Source organism: Thermobia domestica, chromosome 9, assembly GCF_964235325.1.
Source record: "Thermobia domestica chromosome 9, izTheDome1.hap1.1, whole genome shotgun sequence".
Classification (NCBI taxonomy): Eukaryota; Metazoa; Arthropoda; class Insecta; order Zygentoma; family Lepismatidae; genus Thermobia; species Thermobia domestica.
Window position 1 is genome coordinate 279,819,979 of NC_137462.1, and position 24,093 is coordinate 279,844,071.

Here is a 24,093-nt window from a genome sequence, read left to right on the forward strand (position 1 = left end):
GACAATATTGTGACACTAAAAAGCCACCCTTTGTTTATACTGAAGGAGCCAAGAAATCGTCCCACACGCGTTTTATTATTATTACTATTACTATACGAGATCTTTTTCACTATCCTAGTTTTTCCGTCTATCCACCGTCAGTAACGCGCCTGTGCCCTACGTACGCATTTCTCGCGGCTCCCCTGGTGCGCTCCTGCTTCGACTCAGTTAGACAGCATTTGTGTCTTTTAGTAGCGCCGTAGCACATGGTGGTTCGTGTTTTATCGACTATAATTTTTATGCCCTGCAACATGTTGAATTTATCATCAGCTCCCCTAAAGTTAAATAGCACCAATTAATGCAAATTTTCTCTTAAGAAACTCTTTCTAAGGCAGCAACAGTAAATATTTGGCAGAATATTTGTTCAAACACAACAAAAAAGGCTGACATTGTTAATGAGTTCCTAGTAGTAGTTTCGAAGCTATATTCCCCCATCGCAGTGAGAAGGTAAGGATCCACTGTTTTCGTTATTTGTCAATAGTGCGCAGTTCGCAACATTTAACAGTTCAAACGTACTAATTGTACGCAGTAATACAATGAGGATGCGAGCAAAGAAACCATGAAAATAAGAAATATTTATGATTAACAATTACGAGTGAAGGATGAAAATGAAATAGGAGTAATTGTAGATAAGGTAAATTACTAACAGCTAAAAATTGGCAATACAATATTGAAAACAGGTTCATGTGGGTGTAATGGGCTGCCATCAGTGGAAGATCACGCATTTGTACTAAGTACAAATGGAAAGTCACAATTCGTTTGTGAGTCCATAGCACTGTTTGTGAGTCCATGGATGAGAAAGAAGTTCATAGCACTGTTTGTGGTAAACCGCATCTCGCCGGTCAAAATAGTTTGCAAAGGCATACCTAGTTAGTGAAATAATTTTAGGTGCCATCCTATATTAGGCATATATTATAAATTAGTAAAATTTAGGGAAGAAATATATTAAATATTCATACTAGGATATAAGTAATCAAAATATATCGGGATTTTACTTTTCACATGTATAATATAGTAAAAATACGAAATGGAAAATGTGCTCTTACCCACGGTCTCCATAAAGAATACATGATCAAGTGAAGCTTATATGTAAGGGTAGTGTATAAACTGAGTATAGAAATGTCGCAAATCTGTTCAAGGTAGGTTCATATATGATATAGATTATATGAAGTGTTTCTCTACTATTCACATTTATTTGCATATTCAACGTTCCTGACAAGCAATATCCCTAGGACGCATTCCCGAGCGGGTCCTCCTGTTGCGCTCCTATTCTGACTCGCTTAAACTTCCACTCACTCCTCATCACAAACCAAAACAAATTCTCCAATTCGCCCAGTAACTTTCCTAAAATTGGTCAGGCGATACAACACTTAGGCCTTCGTGTATTTTATTGCCACCTAGCACAAGTTGGTTCTTGTTCTCTGCACGGTAGTTTTTATGGGGTTAAGTGCCGTATCGTCGGACCAATTTTAGAAAATTTAGCGGGTGAGAAAGTTTGTGAGAAAGAAAGAGTACAACGGACGCAAGGGGAATAGCAAAAGGTAAAAAAAGTTGTTGTATTTGTTGATTGTTTTTGATGTTTTTAGCGGCACTGTATGTGGAGGCGGATGGACTATTTCGCGGAGAGGTACACTTGTTTTACTATACGGATCCAGAAATTGTAAGATGTACAGAAAAAAATTGGCAAGTCTTTAATTTGCCCTTTCATGTAGAGAACAGAACCCAACCAACCCCTGCCGGGTTTCTAACCCGTTCCTACTACTACTATTATTACTCTTACTCCTGCTGTACTATTACTAATACTTATACTATGGATCCGTATTAAAGTAATACTGCACGCCTAATGTAACGTAACTTAATGTAACCCAACAAAATAAAACCGAATGCAATGCACTTTGGTGCTTTTTTTCAGTTTTCAAAGTGGTCCGGCGATACGGCACAAATGCCGTTTTTATGCCCTAAGTCTACACGTTAGCTTTATACTCAGCCCTTCCAAGGTCAATATGCGCCCACCAAGGCAACTGCTTTAAGAGACTTTCTAAGAGACCTAACAATGCAGTAGCTGCTATGGCAATATTTCATGAATGTACAGATGCCCCCATAAAACTGAATGGCAAGCAATTTTAATTTACGAAGTTACTTCTCCTGTAGCTTTTAAACTTAGCCTGCACGACTGCAGGAAGCTTGTTCCTGAGTTGATGGAGGATATAGTATACATGAAGCTGCATCAGTTCCCGAAGGAGCAGGATGCTCATACTTCTTAGGGATTATTCATTGAGTATGTACGAACTTACAAAGGGGGTAACAAAGCGATATTTACTTATCGACTGACACGAAAATAAAAAAAGAACGTACCTGTACTTTATACCTGCATGTGTAGTGCCCTTGTACTTTATCTATGACCATGTGTGTGTGGAGGGGGAGGGGGGAATTTAACGCATATCGCATGTCTTGTGTATATGGATACTTCTTACTATTGCACTACGTAGAAAATTTATGGTATTTCATGTAGAAGTGGTAATACAACACAGAAGAAACGCAGATCAGGGGATTCTCATGTATACTATTACCTTGATGGACTTCGCCTAAATATTTAACGTATTCTTAACTTGTATTGTAATTGAAACATCACATTTACTTACGCCTTCCTAACTTCTTTCCTAGAGCTAGTGGTCCCTTTAGTTACAGTTTTATTGTCTTTCTTTGAGTCTTTCACTTTCCTGTGCCTTTCTTGTGTCTCCATTTTAATATATAAAATATTGTATTATATAAGAAATATGATCCTGCCAATATAATATTAAGCACTAGTTATAAACCGTGAAGATAAATTTACTTTGTAGCTTCTTTTTCATACATTATTTGATAATTATTCCTTAAATCTTCAAAACAGGACACGAATCGACCTTATCCCGCTTTAGTCTTCTTCTTTTTCTTCTTCAGAGTTGTCAGGTTAAATTATACAAAAATTACACTAATGAATATCAAATATCCCTTTTTGTAAGAAAATATTCCTATAGTAGATCCAGTATTTCTTTCCGGCAGAAATCATTATCTCACCCTCCTAGACTTTCTAGTTAACCTCTCAGAAAATTATTAAATTTATAATTGGTGTAGCAAGACTAAACCCTTTTAAAAGAACAAGTAGTTTTGACAATATACCAACCTCTTAAATATACGGACAGAGCAGTAGCGTAGCTAGAATTTTTTTCAAGGTAGGCCAATGAAGGGCCCAAGAAAATTTCGAGAAGGCCATCTCCAATGTTGGTAGATAGATAGATAATAGATAGATAGATAGATAGATAGATAGATAGATAGATAGATAGATAGATAGATAGATAGATAGATAGATAGATAGATAGATAGATATAGATATAGGTCAATCCATTTCAAATCACCTAGGCAATGTTACCAACATTTTCTTAATTTCCTTTTTTTTATCGTTTTTTCCCTATAGGTAGATAGTCACAAAACACTGTTTGAAAAATTTATGTGCCATAGTTTTCTCTGGCAGCCATTTTAAAATGTCGGTTGGGCAAATTTTAATTTAAAATGTTTAAAACTAGCTTAATTGCCAAACTGTTCTTAAAGATATAAGAATATGGACATTTTACTTTCTGCGTTCACAAATGAAGTTAGCCTTCTATGCATAACTGACATTGGATGAAACAACATGAGATGGTAACAGGCATTTTTGAGTTTACATTAGCAACTGCATATTGTAGATCAAATATGCTAAGGAGCGGGGCTAGTGTTTATTGCAGAAAAGGTATTGAAACCAAAATAATAACAAAATTTGATTATTTAAATAGGGATAAATATTTTGAATCTTATATAGTTGAATTATTAGCTCATAACCTGTTGTAATATGTATCTATAGAACTTCTGATAACGATCTGAACATTTTTATACAAAACCTTGAAATAATTATGGACAATTTTGTCCAGTCTAATAAACACACACTGTAAAAAATGAGGTATTGACACAACACAAAATAACTACCATTTTAGCGTGTTACTTGTATGTTAATTCAGCACCAAGTACATTGAGAGAATATAATTTGATAATGTTTTTGCAGGATACTGTAAATACTGATACTATGTGTATAATCGGGAAATGTATATTTGTGGTACATTTCATAGGAAAAGAATTATAAATACGAAAATTAGAATGAGTAAAACAAAATGTTGCTAAATGGACAAGAAAGTTTTGTTTTCGTTTTATTGTTCTTATTTACTGCTCTTTTGACATGAAATTTGCCACATACATGTCTTTACCGATTATACATACACTAACATTATAAGAAATAAGGGGAGAATTCGTTATCAAATTATATTCCTACAACAATATTTTTATAGACATGCGACAATAATTTTGGACATGAGTGTACCTACATCATAGTCGTAGCGCACTCGATCAATTACTTTATAAAAATAAATAAATAAACGGCACAGTTACAGTCTTAAATAGCGGCTTCTCGGATCATGAAGCTCAATTATTTCATTTAAATATTCCTATTGTACAAAACACTAATCAAATCCGACACACGAAAGTCAAATCCGCATACACAAGGATTTTTAATGAAACAAATATTGCCCATTTCAATTTTATACTAAGTAATGAAAGCTGGGAGGAAATGTACACCAAAAAATCTATAAATGAAGCTTGAAACATTTTCCATGACACATACACTCCTTACTTCAATGAGCATTTCCTCCTATTCCAATAAAAAATAACAAATCTTGGATAACTCCTGCGATTAAAGTTTCTAGTAAGAAGTTAAGATCCTTAAATTTAGCATATAAGAGGTGGCAAGTTAACAAGTAACATGACGGAGTACTATAAAATATATAAAAAGACTTACAAAAATATCTTAAAATTGGCAAAAACACGATATTACTCAACACGCATAACAAAATCTGAAAATAAAACCGCCACATTATGGAGTATAGTAAAAGATGAGTCTAATACTAAAGAACGGTTAATTGAAGAAAACATAGTAATCGAATCAAACGGCAATTAACGATCCTTTTATTATTGCCAATCTTTTCAACAATCACTTTTCGAATATTCAGAAAACTACAGGTCCAAATAGTCAGCTACCTTCAGATCAGTTATTGTTTAACAAAATAAATAACTCAATGTTTCTCCGCCCAGTGTCGGAAAATGAAATTTTAACAATAACGTGAAGATATGTGTATTTGGACACATGACAAAGTTTCTTATTTTGAACTTTGGAACATTTTATTTTAAAAGAACATTTCAGTCAAAAGAATCATCATTCGTTCCAAGTTAAATCACCTATCGACTTTTTTTTTCTAAGTTCATTTGCCTTTGCTGTCTGTCATTCATTTCTTACGTTTGTAATTTTTCAATTAATAAAATAACAGATTGCTTCCTCGTCCGCATTCCTATCATCACCTTACCTTGGTTAATCTACGAGCATGCACTTTTTTCCTCGAGACGCAAAACAGAGTGAATAACCGAGGATATGAACCCGGAAGGAACGCCATACAAAATCGATTGAGAGACTATTGGAAGAAATAGTCGACATGGAGCAAGAGACGAGTTAGAATGTAGACCGCGAGCTTCTTTTTGAAATTTACGATTGATAGCCTTGCTCTGTCTTATAGAGCGCCTTTGTTTCGGCTAATGCCAGATAGCCATCTACGACGATGTATTGCTTTTTGGGAAGAAGTTTTAAGTTTAACTAGAATTGCGATCTTCGTAAAGTTGGTTTCTCAGTCCGGGTTTCGCCGACTCTTAACCTTGGTTATTTGAACGACCAGCCAGCCAAACAGAGGGATGGACGGACGTCGGCCCGTTGGAGGAATCGTCGAGAGGACAACGATCAGACCAGCAAGTAAGTGCGAGTAGATTAACCTATCCTGAAAGTTACTCCCTTCTTACCCCTCTTCATCCCCTTTCGCATCACAATCTGTTTCTTTTGTACGTGTTGGATCTTATTTAAATGCAACCCAGGTTGGATCCCATACCTCATATTTTGTTAAGTTCTATGTTTACAAATCCTGGGCGCAACTTGTCGGTTCTGTCATCCCCAATCACGTCATTTATAAGTACATCATCTGAGCTCTGAGACCGACAAGGGGCGACTGCACAATAATTAAACGATCTAAAAATAAATGGTCCACAGGTCTAGATGAAATACCGATGTCCATACTAAAAAGATGTAGTATTCATTTAACAAGACCGTTACATTACTTAATAAATGTGTCTTTTTAACTCGGTAAATTTCCTGACAGATTAAGACATGCAAAATTAAACCTCTAGATAAGAAAGGCGCAAAAATAAATGCAGATTATTTTAGACAAATCTCAATACTTTCTTCTTTCTCAAAGATATTTGAATCTGCAATACTTAACCAAATTGTTGCTTTTCTTTCCAAGCACAACTACAGCAATGTAGATATAGTTATATTGAACAGGTACGAAAGTATTGAGATTTAAGACTCCCCTCGTCTCACCGCGGCAGCTGGCACGAATTTCGCCGGGTCTCCTTAAACCTTAACTGCTTTAAACACTAATTAATAAACAAAAACAAGCACTGCGACAATTATACCTCATTACTTATCCTCAAGATCAACAACAATTTTATTCCTTGCCCAGAAGGTTACATGTACAACTAGATAAATAAGGGAAGAAAAGCCAGGATAATACTTTAATATTAATTTATAATGTTAAAATGAATAATCATTAATTGCATCTTTAACTTCAATTGATAAAAATTAGTATTAAGTAAAACTTTATTCCCCCTTGTCTAGGATACAATTTTGTTTTTTTTCCTCTCAAACAAAATTGTATCCTATACAAGTATATTTATTTTCTCCTCACACATATGCTGTAAAATTTAGCATATAATGGATACGTTAAGCTTATTAATATACCTTTAGCCGGTATCTCAGGCTAATTAAGAGGATTTAATAGATTTTCAAGTTTTAATTATTATTAACATATAATATTTCTAAATTTAATTACTATAACACAATATTGATCCATTTAAATCCTCATATACTACTATAAATAATTATTAAATAATAAGATGCCTGATTAAAGGATTATCGTGATAGGATAAATCAAGTATTTCAATATACTCTTATTACAGCCAAAAGAATTAAACTTTCACCTTTGATATCAAAAATCAACGTGCACCGTACACTAAGGTGTAGAAAGATAAGCTAAGATAAGCTAGTGGGCTCATACCCCGCATATGAAGATTACTCTTCTTTTTCTAATGCTCACTAATCCTAAAACTCTTTTATTCTCTACAACACTTGTGTTAGGAACCCTTATCTCCCTAACTTCCTCATCATGATTTGGTACTTGAATTGGTCTTGAAATTAACCACCTATCATTCATCCCCCTGATTTCAAAGACCAATAATCAACGTCATACCGAATCTGCTTTAAAATACTTTTTAGTACAAGCCATTGCAAGATCCTTGCTTCTAATAGCAATTATTTTACTCTATATAGGACTGCAAACTACATATTATTTAATCACCATCTCCTTACTTTTTAAAATAGGACCAGCTCCCCTTCACTTCTGAATGCCCGAAGTAATAGAAGCCATACTCTGAATAGACTGCATTATTTTAATAACATGACAAAAATTAGCACCCCTTGGCCTACTAACTTACAGCCTAAAACCTACAAATCTAATCTATCTAACCTTAATTTTATCTTTAATCGTAGGTTCAATTGGAGGTTTAAAACAAACGTAACTACGTAAAATCATAGCATTCTCATCTATTAATCACACTGGCTGAATACTTATAGCCCTACTGTTAAGTGATATGGCATGATCGCTCTATTTCTTATTTTATGCCTTACTTTCAACAATAGCAGTCACTCTCTTCGCAATAAACAAAATATTTCATATTAATCAAACTTTTTCTAATAAAATTATCATAACAACAAAATTAGCTATTTTTACCAGCCTCTTATCCTTCGGGGGCCTACCACCATTCTTAGGATTTTTACCTAAATGAATCATCATCATAAAAACTACTGAGCAAATATCATTTATCATTCTCACCTTAATAGTAATAACAACACTAATTACTCTTTTCTACTACATGCGAATTGCCTATGCTGCCTTCATTATTAACCACCATAACCAAACATGAACATCCTTAATGAAAAAAAAAAAAAAAACAAGAAATATCAATTAGATCAATATTTATTATTATTTCATTAAGAGGCATAATCATTTTACCTTTAACTGTCAACATCCTTTAAATAAAGACTTTAAGTTTAAAAAAAACTAATGGCCTTCAAAGCTATAAATAAAAGGCAATCTTTTAGTTTTTTTTTTTTTTTTTTTTTTTAACAAACTAAAATTCGTTGATGCAACGAACGATTACATTGGATTTCCTTCCTCAGCCAGAGCCAATTAGCGTCGACTTTCTCATGCTTAGTGTGACATCGTGATGAAATCGTTGGCAATCGATTGATCAAACGTTGTGACGATCACAGCCGTGTAAAGGTTGATTTCCATTCAATCTTGTGTTAAGTGCTTTGCTTGCAAATTTACCTTGTCGAAAGTAAGTTGTTTTATTTTATTTTCACGTAAAAACAAGAACTCAAAATCTTTTAAAAACCAAAATAGCAAGATTGTTAATGGCGCCTTCCCGTTCTGCCTAAGGCCCCGCAGCACTTTCTAGAAAATATTTTAAATGATCTTACCTTTAGGCAGAACGGGAATTCCCATTCTGTCTAATCTTTTGAGACGAGGAATTCTGTCCAGGGAAGGATTTCTTCAAGAGAATTTTTCTTTACTAATTGTAAGATTCTGTAAGAAGAATAACTATTTCTTTGAGTTTTTTCATAAATTTTAGATGTAATTCTACTTGTTCTTCTAGGAAAAAATGACTAGATAGTTCTGTTTTTAACAGTGTTATTCACATCTATTTCAGTAAAAATGAATGTGATTAAAAAAAAACTACCTCCAGAGAAATGGAAAATTAATTGACTCAGTTTCAACAAAGCCCTTTGACATTGTAGCTGAAACGAAGACGAAACAAACTTCTTCGGTCTAGTATCAAATCATTTCACAAAAAGTTTTAATCACTAAGTAGTAAAGTTTTTTCCAGTAGTTCACCTCCAACATGCTAAGGCTCGCAGTCACGGGCGGCTATAGGATTTTAATTTTGGGTAGGCCCGCTCCCTCGTGTATGGATATATGTACATTTGATTGATTAATGACAATAGGAAATTACTTTTACAGTAGTGATTGATACTGTTTAAGTAATAGAAAAATGGGGCTTCTGCGCCACTGACCCTCTACCCACTTTCTCAGTCCCGCCTGAAGCAGACAATGAATTTCCCAGTGCCGCCTGACACACTATGCCGGGGGACACAGGGGGGATATGAGAAATTGAGTCCTCTGTGATAGGGGTGTATTCGTTCCCTTTTATGAGTAATTTTAGGGGGTGTATTCATTCCCTTTTATGAGCACATTTTAGGGGTGGACTCGTTCAACCCCTAACGAACATGGCAGAGCTAATAACCACTATTTAACATAGCACAGAACACATAGCAGACATAAGACTACGTAACATAATAACGGGGTGTATTCGTTCTCTTTTATGAGCATATTTAACATAACAGAGAATACTAAGATTCGTTCCACTCCTAATTGAACATAGCATAGATTACATAAGACTACGTAACATAGCAGAGGTGTACTCGTTTTCCAACCCTTATTTTAACATAGCAGTTGGCCTATTTTTCCACCCCTATTTGAACATAGTCCATTTTAGGGGTGTATTCATTCCTTTCTATGAGTATTTTTAGGGGTGGACTCGTTCTCTTTTATGAGCATATTTTCCATCCCCTATTTTAACATAACGAACATACTGTAGCATCGTTTCCTTTTATGAGCATATTTTTCAACCCCTATTCGAACTTAGCAGAGAATACATAAGACTACGAACACATAATTATGTAACATAGCAAAAACTATTAACATAACAGAGAATAATGGGGATGTACTTGTTTCCTTTTTAACCCCTATTTAATACAGCAGAGAATATTCGTTGAGTAACATTTGGCTTAGCAGACTGTGGACATATACATAGCAAAGTACACCCTATTTTCCAACCCCTCTAGCAGAGACACTTAGCAAAGGGGAGGTGGTGTATTTGTTCCACCCCTATTTTAACATAGCAAAAGGGGGTGTACTCATTCCAACCCCTACTTTAACTTAACATAGCAGAGAATGAACACATTATCCAACAACTATGTAACATAGCAGATTTTCGAACCTACATTTTAGGGGTGTAACACAACAGAGATTAGCTACCCCCAACCCTCCTCCTTTCTCATCCAGGGCTTGGGACCGGCAACAATTTTATTCAGCTGTTTAAAGAGTGCAAAGGAATGCAGATAACTTCCATGTTTTTGTTCCAACCCTATTTTAACATAGCAAAAGGGTGTGTACTCGTTCCAACCCCTACTTTAACTTAACAGCAGAGAATGAACACATTATCCAACAAGTATGTAACATAGCAAAGAATTCGTTCCACCCCTATTTAAACATAGCAAAAGGGGTGTACCCTCAACCCTCCTTCTTGGGACCGGCAATGGCGGAGTTAAAAGTTTTTTTTTAGCAGAGATTTAAAAAAAATAACAACACCATTTAACAAGTCTGGTTATTCACACACACACACACTTAATCTCGCGTCAGTGACCATCATCATACTCTCATAAATGAATAAAGCATAATATCATTAGCATCAATAGTGGTGAAAGAGAATTTGTTTAACAAATCGCGTAGTGAATAACGAGATGCACGACATGCTAGATATACAAAACAGTAATGTCCACAAAATTGAAATAAATCACCTTGAATACGTCTATTATTCCAAGTATAATACAAAAAATTTCGTTTTAAAAACCTTATATGATGCTATATATAGGGAGGTATACCATAGCTATCGAAATACTCTCCCACACGCGTATTAGATATATAAACAGCAACCCAATGTTCACCAGGCTTATCACTAGAATCAGTGTTTATAATTATAGCTGCTGGAAATGTATGAATAAACACAGGTAACTCATCTGCAGCATATACACCAATAAAATGATCTTTAGGCAAATTTTGTTGTAGTGCCTCATAAAGTTCAATTGTATTTAACATTAATTAATTAATATATATTTTTCTCTGGAAATCAATTTCTAATTCTGAGGGGAATTCACCATAAATAATTGCTGTTACAGGAGATGGCAGTGCTTCTTTAAAATGAACCTCTAAACGTACACTTCCTTGCCGTTGTGGACTAGTATGAAAAGCAGTACTAGCGCTAGAATCGAGAGTTAAATCAAACACCAGTAGAGTATAACCATTAGGATATTCGGCAAGTGAAATATCATTACCTTGATTAGAATAATAAATACCTGAACCTGTAAATAACATAGAATATGCTTGTATATATAGCTTATTATCAAAATCAGGTTGTAGTGGTTTGGATGGTACAGGCATTCCATCAACATACAGTGTAAAAAATGACATACTAAAATGTTGAAAATGGAATGGATTTGTTTGATAAGTACCCTTGAAAGCAGTACTAGTAACAAAACCAATAATAATACGTTTAGGCACTATGCCTGAAAACAGATCTGGAAGTGTACTATCCATAATTTCTTGTGGCAAATTTTCTGTCTTCACCTGCACTTTTGTTAGAGGATATTTTATTCTAAATTTAGGATTTTGTAATACTTTATTTTGTGCTATTTTAACTGCTGGTGATACATCAACCTTTTTCACAAGCAATGTTGCATCTGTAATTACAACTTTTCCATCAGCATCTGCTTGACCCATTAGACAAAATGTAGGTTTAGCTGGAATTACTTTAATACGCAGTTGTACACCATTCAGTAAAAATTTCTCCTGATTGAAAATAGCTTGAATATAACCCAATATTTCAAATGACTGACTTAAAGTAGTGAGAAGAAAACGTTGTTTAAATCTTAAATTACCATCGGCCACACTGTCCATATGCCCTGCAGTATCTTTAAACCACATTGATGTTTGAAGATGCGTTGATTTAGCATTAGCATTATAATTTAGTATCAATATTAACAGACGAAAATCATATTCACGAAGAAATTAAATGTCGACTAAAAGCAGGGAATTCGTGTTACTGTTCGGTTCAAAATCTCTTGTCGTCGCGAATTCTGTCGAGGAATTTGAAGCTTAAAATATATAAAACGATAATCATGCCTGTTGTTCTGTATGGTTGCGAAACATGGTCGCTTACTCTGAGGGAAGAACATAGACTGAAAGTATTTGAGAACAGGATCCTGAGAAGAATATTCGGACCCAAGAGGAACGAGAATGGGGAATGGCGGAAGCTTCATAACGAGGAACTACATAGTCTATACGGTTTACCCAACATTGTTAGGGTCGTCAAGTCTAGGAGGCTTAGGTGGGCAGGTCATGTAGCTAGAATGGAAGAAAGTAGAAACGCTTTCAAAGTCTTGACTGGTAGACCCATAGGAAAACGACCATTAGGAAGACCTAGGCGCAGATGGGAGGATAATATTAAGATGGATCTCGCAGAGATAGGAATACAAAGTAGAAACTGGATCCAATTAGCTAAGGATAGAAGTCAGTGGAGAGCTTTTATGAACGCGGCACTGAACCTCCGGGTCCATAGGCCATAGAGTTAGTTAGTTAGTTAGTTATTATAATTTAGTAGTTTTTCAATATATGATCGATATGGATATGTATGTGAAGAGTAAGAAATAAGTTGATTATTCAGATATATTTGCACCTCGCTGAACATTGCATTGAGAAAATCATTTACAGGACCAATTTTCTTATCGGCAGAAGTTAAATTAGAACCATCTGACTTAGTAATTTTACCTTTAATATATAACATTGTATGACTTAGATCAATATAGTCATGTCCATGACCAGGGACTACAAACTCTATTGGTGAATTATCAGTTATTGAAGCCACAAGCTTATATGGTACTATTTTATTACCTATAATACTTTTTGAGTGGGTAAACCAGCAAATAAATCTAATTCTGATTTTCTACACTCACACTGCATTTTGTCTTTTTTCTTACTATTGATATTCACACAAGCAAATCAATAATAATTTGATCAAATTGTTTATGTTGCACGGTGACATAATGAGGATTGTCAAAAATATGTACATTATTAATACCATACTCTGTAATATTTGTATTTATAATACGTAACAATGGAGCTATGGTGTCACTTACCATTTGTGGTTCTACAATATCACTGTAAATATACATAAGTATAGGTAGCGATTTTTGTAAATCTGGTGGATAACGAGCATGATGCACAACTGCAATATCTTCCTGTTGTATATGATCAAACCCTAGTATTCTGGCTAGTTCAGGAGATAGGCGTACTTCTATGCTTCTCTTGATCTTTTATTACTCTACTAACCTCAATTCGTTTTACTGATGCTTTAACTTTTAATTATAAATTTAATATATCACTTTTATTATTAATTTGAGATAGAATATCATTAACATGATAATAGTGTCCTGGTAAGATTTTAGTTATGTTCCAGCTTTTTGTATTCATGATACGGTAATAAATATTATTTGTATATTTGGAAACATTCTGAAATGAACTTGTATAATGTACTTCAACAACAGCTGTTTCCCACACTCCCTTCTCCAGTACAATAGGATTATATAATTTAGTAGTATAACAAGCAAGAGTATTTTGAGGAAAATATTCCATAGAACTATTGCTAGGAAGTGTGAGATAAAAACTATCACTTTGCTCCATAATCAATCAATCAAAAATATCTTTGGATCTTTTTATCCGCTTCACACCACCACTAAAATGAACTTTCTTTCTTTTTCTTCCAGATCCTACCAACACCTGATTTAATTTATTTTGAGCTGTATTTTTTAAATTTGTTTTAGCTTCTTGCCACCGATTTTGTAAAGACTCTTCAATAGGTCTATTATTATCTAGTATATCTCCTGCTACATTAATTCCTGAACGTATCAACTCTTTATCAACAGTTTTTGCACCTTGTTTAAATAAAGGAAATACAGTACGGAATGAACCTCCTAGAAAACTACCAATGACCTTCTTGATATGCTGTATTTTTGTATACATTGTAACCACTCCCTGCTTGATTAGTGTAATAATGAAAGTAAGGGTCATTCATCTTTCTTTCTATATACTCAAAAATATCAATAGATTACAATATTATATTAGTATTATTGCTTATAAGTACGCCATTTGTTGATAGCTTTACGTTTACGGGATGGAGGGCCATCCTCTTCATTCTCATCATCATCATCGTCCTCTTCCCCACCTTCTACTTGTGTGATTTTTCTAATATATTCTATTCGTTGAGGATTACCAATGTAGTCTAAGGGTATATTAGCTTTAGCTAATAATGTAGCAAAACGTTTCTAACCGGCAACTGAAATATTTTTCTTACGACATCTAAAATAATCGAATACCAAATCCACTATATTTGCACCTGGAATTAATTATTAATATTCACATTTCCATTATCATCCCATTGAATATTAGGATTTTGTTTCAATTTACGTAATAAAGGTCTTGCTTTACGTTTACAAATTTCAGGAAGAGTAGATATTATTTCATTCTCCTCCTCCTATTCTTCTTCTTCCTCCTCCTCTTTATCAATAGTAGTAGTTGTTGTTGCTGCCGGTTTTTGAATTATATTTAGATATTTTTGTAAGACCTCTCTATATCGTACCCATTTTTCTTCTGCATTTAAATTTTTATTATTTAAAATTTCTTTCATTTCATCATCAAGATTAGATATCGTTTGATAATGATGTAATTTTTCTGGTGAGATTAAAATAAGTTTTTGTGTGTTTTGCATAATTACTTAATTAAACATGATAATATAATCCTAAAATAGGTGCAAGCAATGCAGTAAGAAAACCACCTTTTTGTATAATTATTCGTTTTTTCTTTTGTTTTAATGGCGGACCTTTTTCACCAAATATCTCAGTTCCTTTTTATATTTTTAATTTATTTATCTCTGTTTTATTTAATGGAACATTTCCCTGTAATACGTTATAGGAACATTCGCAAATAGAGCGAATTAAATCAGGATCTGTAAAATTGCCTTACGTGCTTTCGGTTTTGACTTTGCTAAAAGTTTTAACAAATCTGCATTTTCCTTACTAATCATTTTTAGGCTATTATAGCACAAATAGTTGTTAGAATATAAACCATATTGCAATTATTTTTATAGGCACATAAACATAATTAAAAGAATCTTTTGGAAAGATATTTGTTCGAGCTCGCTGCTCACCAGGAGTATTTTGTTTTAAATCAAAAAGTAAATAACCATGTGCAATTCGAGTTGCATCTTGATATGCTTCTTGAATAAATCTTGTATTACCTGGATACAATTGTCGTGCCAGATAATTAATTTGAGCTTGATCTCTAGGATTTTTAAAACAAACAATATAATGACAATTTAACGAAATATCCCGCATTCCCTTTTGTTGATGAAAAATATTCTGTATTATAAATATTACTTATATTTCTATGATGGCTACCCTTAGTAAAAATATCTACAATCCGATGGTCACACTCACGCATTAAATCATCAATAATTACAAGATGTGGACCCTCGTGTGCTTGAAATTCATTATTTTGAAGTAAACCTTCTTTAAACGTGCAGCCAGAAAGAGTATCATACTACGGCTGCCATTCACCATAATACCATACAATATTTTTAAATAACTTACTGTAATGTTCAAGAAATGTTTTAACAAAATATGATTTTCCACAGTCTGTAAGACCTGCTACCATACATGTAAAAGGAATTTTCCATTCCATGTTTTTTTCTCCCTTTACAGATATATCACATTTATTTTAAATAACGTTTAAACCATTTTGCTTTATTTTCTCCTTTACATAAAACACAGCGTTCGTTGAAGAACAAATTTGATTTAATATACCTTTTACTTGTGATACTGATAAACCTCGTGATGATGATGACAATTTAACTAAGCAACGAAAATTTACAGTGTTGTTAGAATTTAAAATATAGAATTCACCTTTTAAAATTATAAAATCTAAAAGAAATACTTGTGACGACATGATTCACCTATAAAGGCTTTGAATTTTCGTTTTTTACAATAGAGTATGCTTTAAATCAATCCAACAATTTTCGCTTTTTGGAAAATCTAACCATTTTACATAGGCTTTATTATTTTTCTTTCGCAAAACTTTTTCAATCAAATACGTATGAGGATATTTGGTTTTCTTTAATTCCTGTTCATAAAAACGTCCCTGTATAGGTTGTTGCTTGCTATCTTTTAAGTAGTAGGTCGGTGGATTTGTCAGGAATACTTTAGCTATTTGAAAGATTTCAGTCGTCCAATTACGAGTAAATCCTCTTTGAAATTGCTTCTTCGCCTTACTTATTCTAACATAATCATTCACTTTAAATTTGGTTTTCCTTTAAAGGAAGCAATTTTTTTACAATACACGGTTGATAATAAAACCTGTTCATCTTTTTTGGTTACATCTGCAGGTCTCATTTTGATAGCGCTATGTTCAGTATGATTATATTGTTTTAGTAATTCTGGTAATATATCGACACATTTATAATTACCTTGTAAAGTAAAGTGTTTCCACATTAAATTACGCAATGTTTTTGTTAAATCTTTCGACAATACTATCTTTTATTTCAGTATAAGTAGAATAATGCTTAATATTATACTTTTTCATTAATTGAGTAAAGTATGTGTTGTAGAATTTTTTGCCTTTATCCGTCTGAAGATAATTAGGACTTATCTGATTTTGCTTTAAAATCGACCCATAGCCTTTGGCAACATGTTCACCAGTTTTTTGTTTTTTACTAAATGTATCTATGACAGTTAATAAATATTTATAATTTTCATTAATTTTTGCTAGACCTTTTAATTTCCCACTATTCATTTCTACAAGATATGCCTGCCATAAATCGTGAATACCTTTGGTAATAACAGGAATTCTAGCATATTGTTTTCTAGCAGATTTATGTAATTCATTTACAATATTTTTTCTTTCATCCTGATAAGACATCACTTCTATGTATTTCTCCTAAAACATTATTTACATATTTTACATTGATAATCATTATGCTGTTTCGATTGAAAAGCGTATTTTTTGTATAACTTCTTTATATATAGAAAAACAAGATTTGATTTTTGACCCTTTATACGTTTTATATTCAGACACTATTTGCTCTCTATAAAGTTCAGGAAAAAATTTTAAAAAGGTTTTATTTTACATTTTACACTTATCACAATATTTCAATGCTAACTGATAATGACCCCATGGCAATGTATGAATGTTACAACTAAGAATACCTCGCTTGTCATCATGAGGATCTAAAGCAATTTTATTAACAGATACTGTAAAGATTTCATGTTCTTTAGATTAAAACTGTGCTTGTTTCTTTCTAATAGTTCGATTATTGTTTAAGCAATCCTTAAAATCTTCGATAGAAATCATACGTGTTACATTTTTTCTTATACCCTTATTTTTTATTTCTTTATCAGATTTAGTGCGAATTGCATGTACTTTAGCACGTAACTGAACATATTCAATAATGGAGAGTCCACCTACTTCATCTTTCATTTTACCTAAAACTTACTTATTTTTTGTGCTATATAAAGCATGATTTTCCGGATAATTAGAAGTATCAAAATAACCAGACATTTCTTTCATATCATCGTATAAATTATCTGTAAATATCTGGTAAATGAAACTGTCTGTATTTGTGTACATAATTTTGATGTTACCACCATATTTTGCTTTCATTACATTATAATGAAAGTTATACATTGCAAGTTTCTATAATTCTAAAATTGCAACACCAATATAAATAGGTTTCTTTAATTTAATTTTCGAACGCTCCATGTTAAACATTATCAAATCCTCGTTACAAATAACTCTAGATTTTAAACGAGGTGATGCTAAAAGTTTCTGAGCTTTCAGTCGATCGGATACCAATTGAATGTCAACCCTATTTCTTACATTTTCCATTGTTTTACCGTAAGGTGAGTTATTCATAAGTTTATAAAAATCTTTACCAAAGGATGTAGTGGCTTGTGCTCGTAATTTTGTGTTAGGTTCAATATATTATTTTAACCATTGAGCCTGTTTAAACCATAAAATTTTATGAATTTTTGTAAGTTTAAGACCTTGTAAAATGTAAAATTGTAAAAGTCGGTAGTGAACCACATAATAGGATTTATTATCTAGGGTTAACATTAACTTTTTATTTTTTATTTCGGGCGCCATCGGAAAATCACTCTGTATCTCATGTAAATGTTTTGGATATATCAAATCTACTTCAAGAAAACACCCTTCTTTCTTATCTATACACCAACTTAAGATATCTCTTACTGTATATTGTTCAGGATATGTATCCCAATGAAATCCTCCATATGGTAAATAGTCCGCCATTGTTAATCCATACAAATTATTTACGTCAAAATACGCAATCCAAGAATCATTTTCAATACTATTTGCATATCTTTGGCAACACTGTGTGATTCCCCCACGAATATTCAAATCTAAAAACATATACATATCTATGTCTGAAACTAATTCAAGTTCAATATTAGTAAATTTTAACATAGCATTCCATGCTAATCCAGGTGTTGTAAACATGTGTGCTGGATCGACCTGATAAGTTAGCATACACTCATCTCGAAAATTATTGAAAATATCAGTAGTAAGTAATACATCTCTTAATAAATAGTGGTCATGATAATCACCCAGTGTTTGGAATTAAATCTATACCATACTGCGAGAGCGTACAAATAATCTTCATTACTTATTACACCAGTTAAAGTATTATGAAACGCTTCCTTCGGGGGTAATTTCTCTTCATCAAATTTATTAAGTGATGTAATATATTCGTAAGGAAATACCCCATAATACTTTTGATAAAGTGGATAGTTTCAAATATCTAGGATCAATATTAACAGAGGAAAATCATATTCACGGAGAAATTAAATGTCGACTAAAAGCAGGGAATTCGTGTTACTATTCGGTTCAAAATCTCTTGTCGTCGCGAATTCTGCAAGGCTCATAATGCTGAATAGGACGGCTATACGATATATCAGGATTATTATCAGAACCGCTAATTGGTTTCAAAATGCTTTCAAAATCTGCTATAATTATTGCATCCAATTTTAAAGTGGTCACAAGTTTATTAAATTTAAGTATTTCACTAAAATTAGGCATTTCGATTCGTGATACTTCTATGCTTTGTACATAGCTCCAAATGATTATCTAATTTAATTTGTGTATTCAAAATTGAAAACATCGTCGACAGTTATATGGTTTACACTTATGACTCGTTAATTGACTATGAACTAAACGTGAAAAATCTCGAATTAAACAATAATGTTTTCGACCATCTTCGTGAGTCAAGTATAACAGATCAACATGTAAATCACATTGTTCGCTAACATCACTTACACGTAATGGATAAATATTATTGTCACATCCATATACGTTTACCGAAATAGTCTTTTGAGTATGCTCATAATATTGTTTCTCAAACTTATCAATATCTTTTAATGCAATAGGAAACTCTATACCTTCAAATATACCTTGAACACGATCAAATATACCTTGATATTGAACATAGCAAAACACACGATCAGGATGATTTTGTCGTGAAATTGGATGCAACGTTGCCAATACACACCATACAAAACAATGATTATCATTATTTTTTATATTAAGTATGCATTTTTAGCTTTAATCCAATCTGGCAAATCTATATAACTTGATGCTCTCAATGGAATATATTTATCAACATCAATTTTTAATTTATGTTCCGGCTCAGAACATAGACTCCAGCCTGATTTCTGAATACATATTTCCTCTTGAAAGTGACATAAGTCCTGGAATATTTCATCCAGTTTTTTGCTGATATCATCAATCGGTTGGATTACTTGATATCCGGATACAACAAAAAAACTTGTTATAACATCTGGTAATGAAGGTTGTAGAAATCTTGTTGTTAAACTGCAATTGAATTTAACTAAATGATCAATACTCAAAGCTTCTTTTATAATTCATTCACATTGCGGCTTAATACGCTTTAAAAACGTTGGTGTGTCACATAAATAGTATTCAGTATTTTCATCTGGTAAAATATAAGTTCTAAGGGTACGCTCGAATGCAGTCTTTACCCCCTGATTAGCTTTTTTTGTCTTTTCACAATATTAATTGATGATAATAATGAATGAATACGTTTCATATGTCTGCCATAATGTTTCTTTGTACTCCAATTGTTACACATAAAACATTGTTGCTTTGAATCCATATTTTTATCGTTAATGTTTGCTGTTTTATCTTAATTGGAACTATAGAATACCAAATAATGTTTTTTTTCTAATAACGTATTATTCTTAACGGTCACTGTTTTTTACAACGATCAACAATAATTCACTGTAGATCACCAAGTAATGTTTGCTCATTTTATCTTAATTGTGGCTTCCAACTATAGAACGCCAAGTAGAAGAACAAATTGGGGCTTCTGCGCCACTGACCCTCTACCCACTTTCTCAGTCCCGCCTGAAGCAGACAATGAATTTCCCAGTGCCGCCTGACACACTATGCCGGGGGACACAGGGGGGATGTGAGAAATTGAGTCCTCTGTGATAGGAGTGTATTCGTTCTCTTTTATGAGTAATTTTAGGGGGTGTATTCATTCCCTTTTATGAGCACATTTTAGGGGTTGACTCGTTCAACCCCTAACGAACATAGCAGAGCTAATAACCACTATTTAACATAGCACAGAACACATAGCAGACATAAGACTACGTAACATAATAACGGGGTGTATTCGTTCTCTTTCATGAGCATATTTAACATAACAGAGAATACTAAGATTCGTTCCACCCCTAACTGAACATAGCATAGATTACATAAGACTACGTAACATAGCAGAGGTGTACTCGTTTTCCAATCCTTATTTTAACATAGCAGTTGGCCTATTTTTCCACCCCTATTTGAACTTAGTCCATTTTAGGGGTGTATTCATTCCCTTTTAGGGGTGGACTCGTTCTCTTTTATGAGCATATTTTCCATCCCCTATTTAGCAGCATTCTCTTTGATGACCACCTTTTTCCACCCCTAGCAGAGCAGATAATACAGGGGTGGACTCGTTCAACCCTATTTTAACTACGAACATAGCATAGATTACAACCCCTATTTGAACATAGCAGGGTGCACTCGTTCCCTTTTACGACCTCCAATTTAAGGGATGGCTTCGTTCCAAACCCTATGTCAAAGGTCAAAATACTTAAAACCTAATAACTCGAAAACGGAGTCACAAATTGAGGTGCTGTTTCCACATTTAGTCATTGGTCATCAAATACTACATGTTCCAAAAAGTACTGACCATCGAGGTCAAGGTTCAAATATTTAAAACCTAATAACTCGAAAACGGAACCACAAATTGAGGTGCTGTTTCCACATTTGGTCATTGGTCATTAACTACTGAATAAATGTGGAAACTCCACCTCAATATTGCTTCATTTACGTGTGATTGGGTTTTAAGTATTTGACCATCGAGGCCAAAGATCAAATACTTAAAACCTAATAACTCGAAAACGGAGCGACAAATTGAGGTGCTGTTTCCACATTTAGTCAGTAGTTGATGACCAATGACTAAATGTGGAAACCACATCAATATGTTGCTTTATTTACGTGTGATCGGGTTTTAAGTATTTGACCTTTGACCTCGATGGTCAGTACTTTTTGGAAAATGTAGTATATGATGACCAATGACTAAGTGTGGAAACAGCATCTCAATTTGTGGCTTCGTTTTCGACATATTAAGTTTTAAGTATTTTGACCTTTGACCTTGATGGTCAGTTGTTGATGACAAATTACTAAATGTGGAAACTCCACCTCAATATGGGGCTCCGTTTTTGAGTTATTAGGTTTTAAGTATTTTGACCTTTGACCTCGATGACCAGTACATTTGGGACATGTGGCGGTTGATGACCAATTACTAAATGTGGAAACACCACCTCAATATGTAGCTCCGTTTTCGAGTTATTAGGTTTTAAGTGTTTTGACCTTTGACCTCGATGGTCAGTAGGTGATGACCAATTACTAAATGTGGAAACAGCACTTCAGTATGTGACTCCGTTCTCGAGTTTGACCTTTGACTTCGATGGTCAGTACTTTTGGGTTTTGAAAACCGTAGTACCAGTGAGCGAACAATTGTCGATTATTTGAAATTTTTGGCAAAAAATGGTCCCCTCCTGTCGTGGCAATGTTAAGTTTGGCGACGTCGAAATCCAGAAGTGATATTGTCTTATGTTGGGACCCAGGGTTCCGAAGCTACTAGCGCTGTTGGTAATTATAAAGCAGCCCAACAGATGGCAATAAAATACAGACAGAAAATAATGGTTGATAGTTTTGCTAATAGATGGCATTGCTTGATTACTCTGCCGGCAGATAGGAGAAAAGAATGATTAATAATTCTGCTAAATATCTTTTATTCGGATTTTTTGTCTTTCCAATTGTGGCGCAATTGGTAAAGGCAGCAATCTAAAGAACAGAGATTTGGCCGATAACGTAGATTCGAATCCTGTTCGGAGCCGTTATAGTTTATATCTTTGGCCGGGTTATAAAGGATTACATCTTCATAGATTGTTGAATAAAAAACACTATCTCTCAATTGGGAGATGAAGAGCTCCAATGCCGTGCCATGGCAGGGGGTTTCAGTGCTATAGTTGCAACCTGGCCCCCAGGAAATCATCTCCCAGTTATGAGAGATAGCGTTTCTCCGAGAGGAGTTTTGCAAAAATTTACAATAATTAATTATTATTATAAGTTATTAGGGAAAAAGACAATTTATTATAGTATAGTTAGAAAATCCATTTACAAAAAAATAAGGGACAGAGAGAGCGGCTTTGATTCACTAGAAATGCTACAAACATTGCTTTCAATATAGCGTAAACGTTATTACAGAAGCCACTATTTGGATTTAGTGATCTACAGTGAATGATTGTTGATCGTTGTAAAACAGTGAGCGTTAAGAATAATAGCCTATTAGAAAAAACACTACTTGCCGTTCTATAGTTGGAAGCCCCAATTAAGATAAAAACAGCAAACATTACTTGGTGATCTACAGCGAATGATTGTTGATCGTTGTAAAAAACAGTGAGCGTTAAGAATAATACGTTATTAGAAAAAACACTATTTGGTATTCTATAGTAGGGAGAGTTCCAATTAAGATAAAACAGCAAACACTGACGATAAAAATATGAATTCAAAGCAACAATGTTTTATGTGTAACAATTGGATTACAAAGAAACATTATGGCAGACATATGAAACGTATTCATTCATTATCATCATCAAGTAATGTTTGCTTTTTTTATCTTAATTGGGGCTTCCAACTATAGAACGCCAAGTAGTGTTTTTTCTAATAAGTTGTTATTCTTAACGCTCAGTTTTACAACGATCAACAATCATTCACTATAGATCACTAAATCCAAATAGTGGCTTCTGTAATAACGTTTACGCTATATTGAAAGCAATGTTTATAGCATTTCTACTGAATCAAAGCCGCTCTCTCTGTCTCTTATTTTTTGTAAATGGATTTTCTAACTATACTATAATAAAATGTCTTTTTTCCTAATAACTTATAATAATAATTAATTATTGTGAATTTTTGCAAAACTCCTCTCGGAGAAACGCTATCTCTCATAACTGGGAGATGATTGCCTGGAGGCCAGGTTGCAACTATGGCACTGAAACCCCCTGCCATGACACGGCATTGGAGCTTTTCATCTCCCAATTGAGAGATAGAGTTTTTTTATTCAATAATCTATGGAGATGTAATTCTATAACCCGGCCAAAGTTATAAATTATAACGGCTCCGAACAGAATTCGAACCTACGTTATCAGCCAAATCTCTGTTCTTTAGATTGCTGCCTTTACCAATTGCGCCACAATTGGAAAGACAAAAAATCTCTGAATAAAAAGATATTTAGCAGAATTAT

At 33.6% G+C, this 24,093-nt stretch overlaps 1 protein-coding gene across 2 annotated transcripts in view; it reads right to left on the reverse strand.

Moving 5' to 3' along the window:
• The window catches only part of LOC145660706 (2-oxoglutarate and iron-dependent oxygenase domain-containing protein 3-like), a 45,828-nt gene extending 40,830 nt beyond the window's left edge, over positions 1–4,998 (reverse strand). Inside the window, exon 1 of one of the 2 annotated variants that reach the window (XM_081726058.1) lies at positions 4,901–4,998. Coding sequence is in view for 1 of the 2 variants with exons in the window: in XM_081726057.1 (XP_081582183.1) it covers positions 2,682–2,782 (101 nt within the window). In the remaining variant the exon portion in view is untranslated. Of the gene's footprint in view, positions 1–2,681; positions 2,987–4,900 lie in introns of those variants that run through there. The other variant, XM_081726057.1, reaches the window with a different exon arrangement.
• Positions 4,999–24,093: the final 19,095 nt, after the last annotated feature.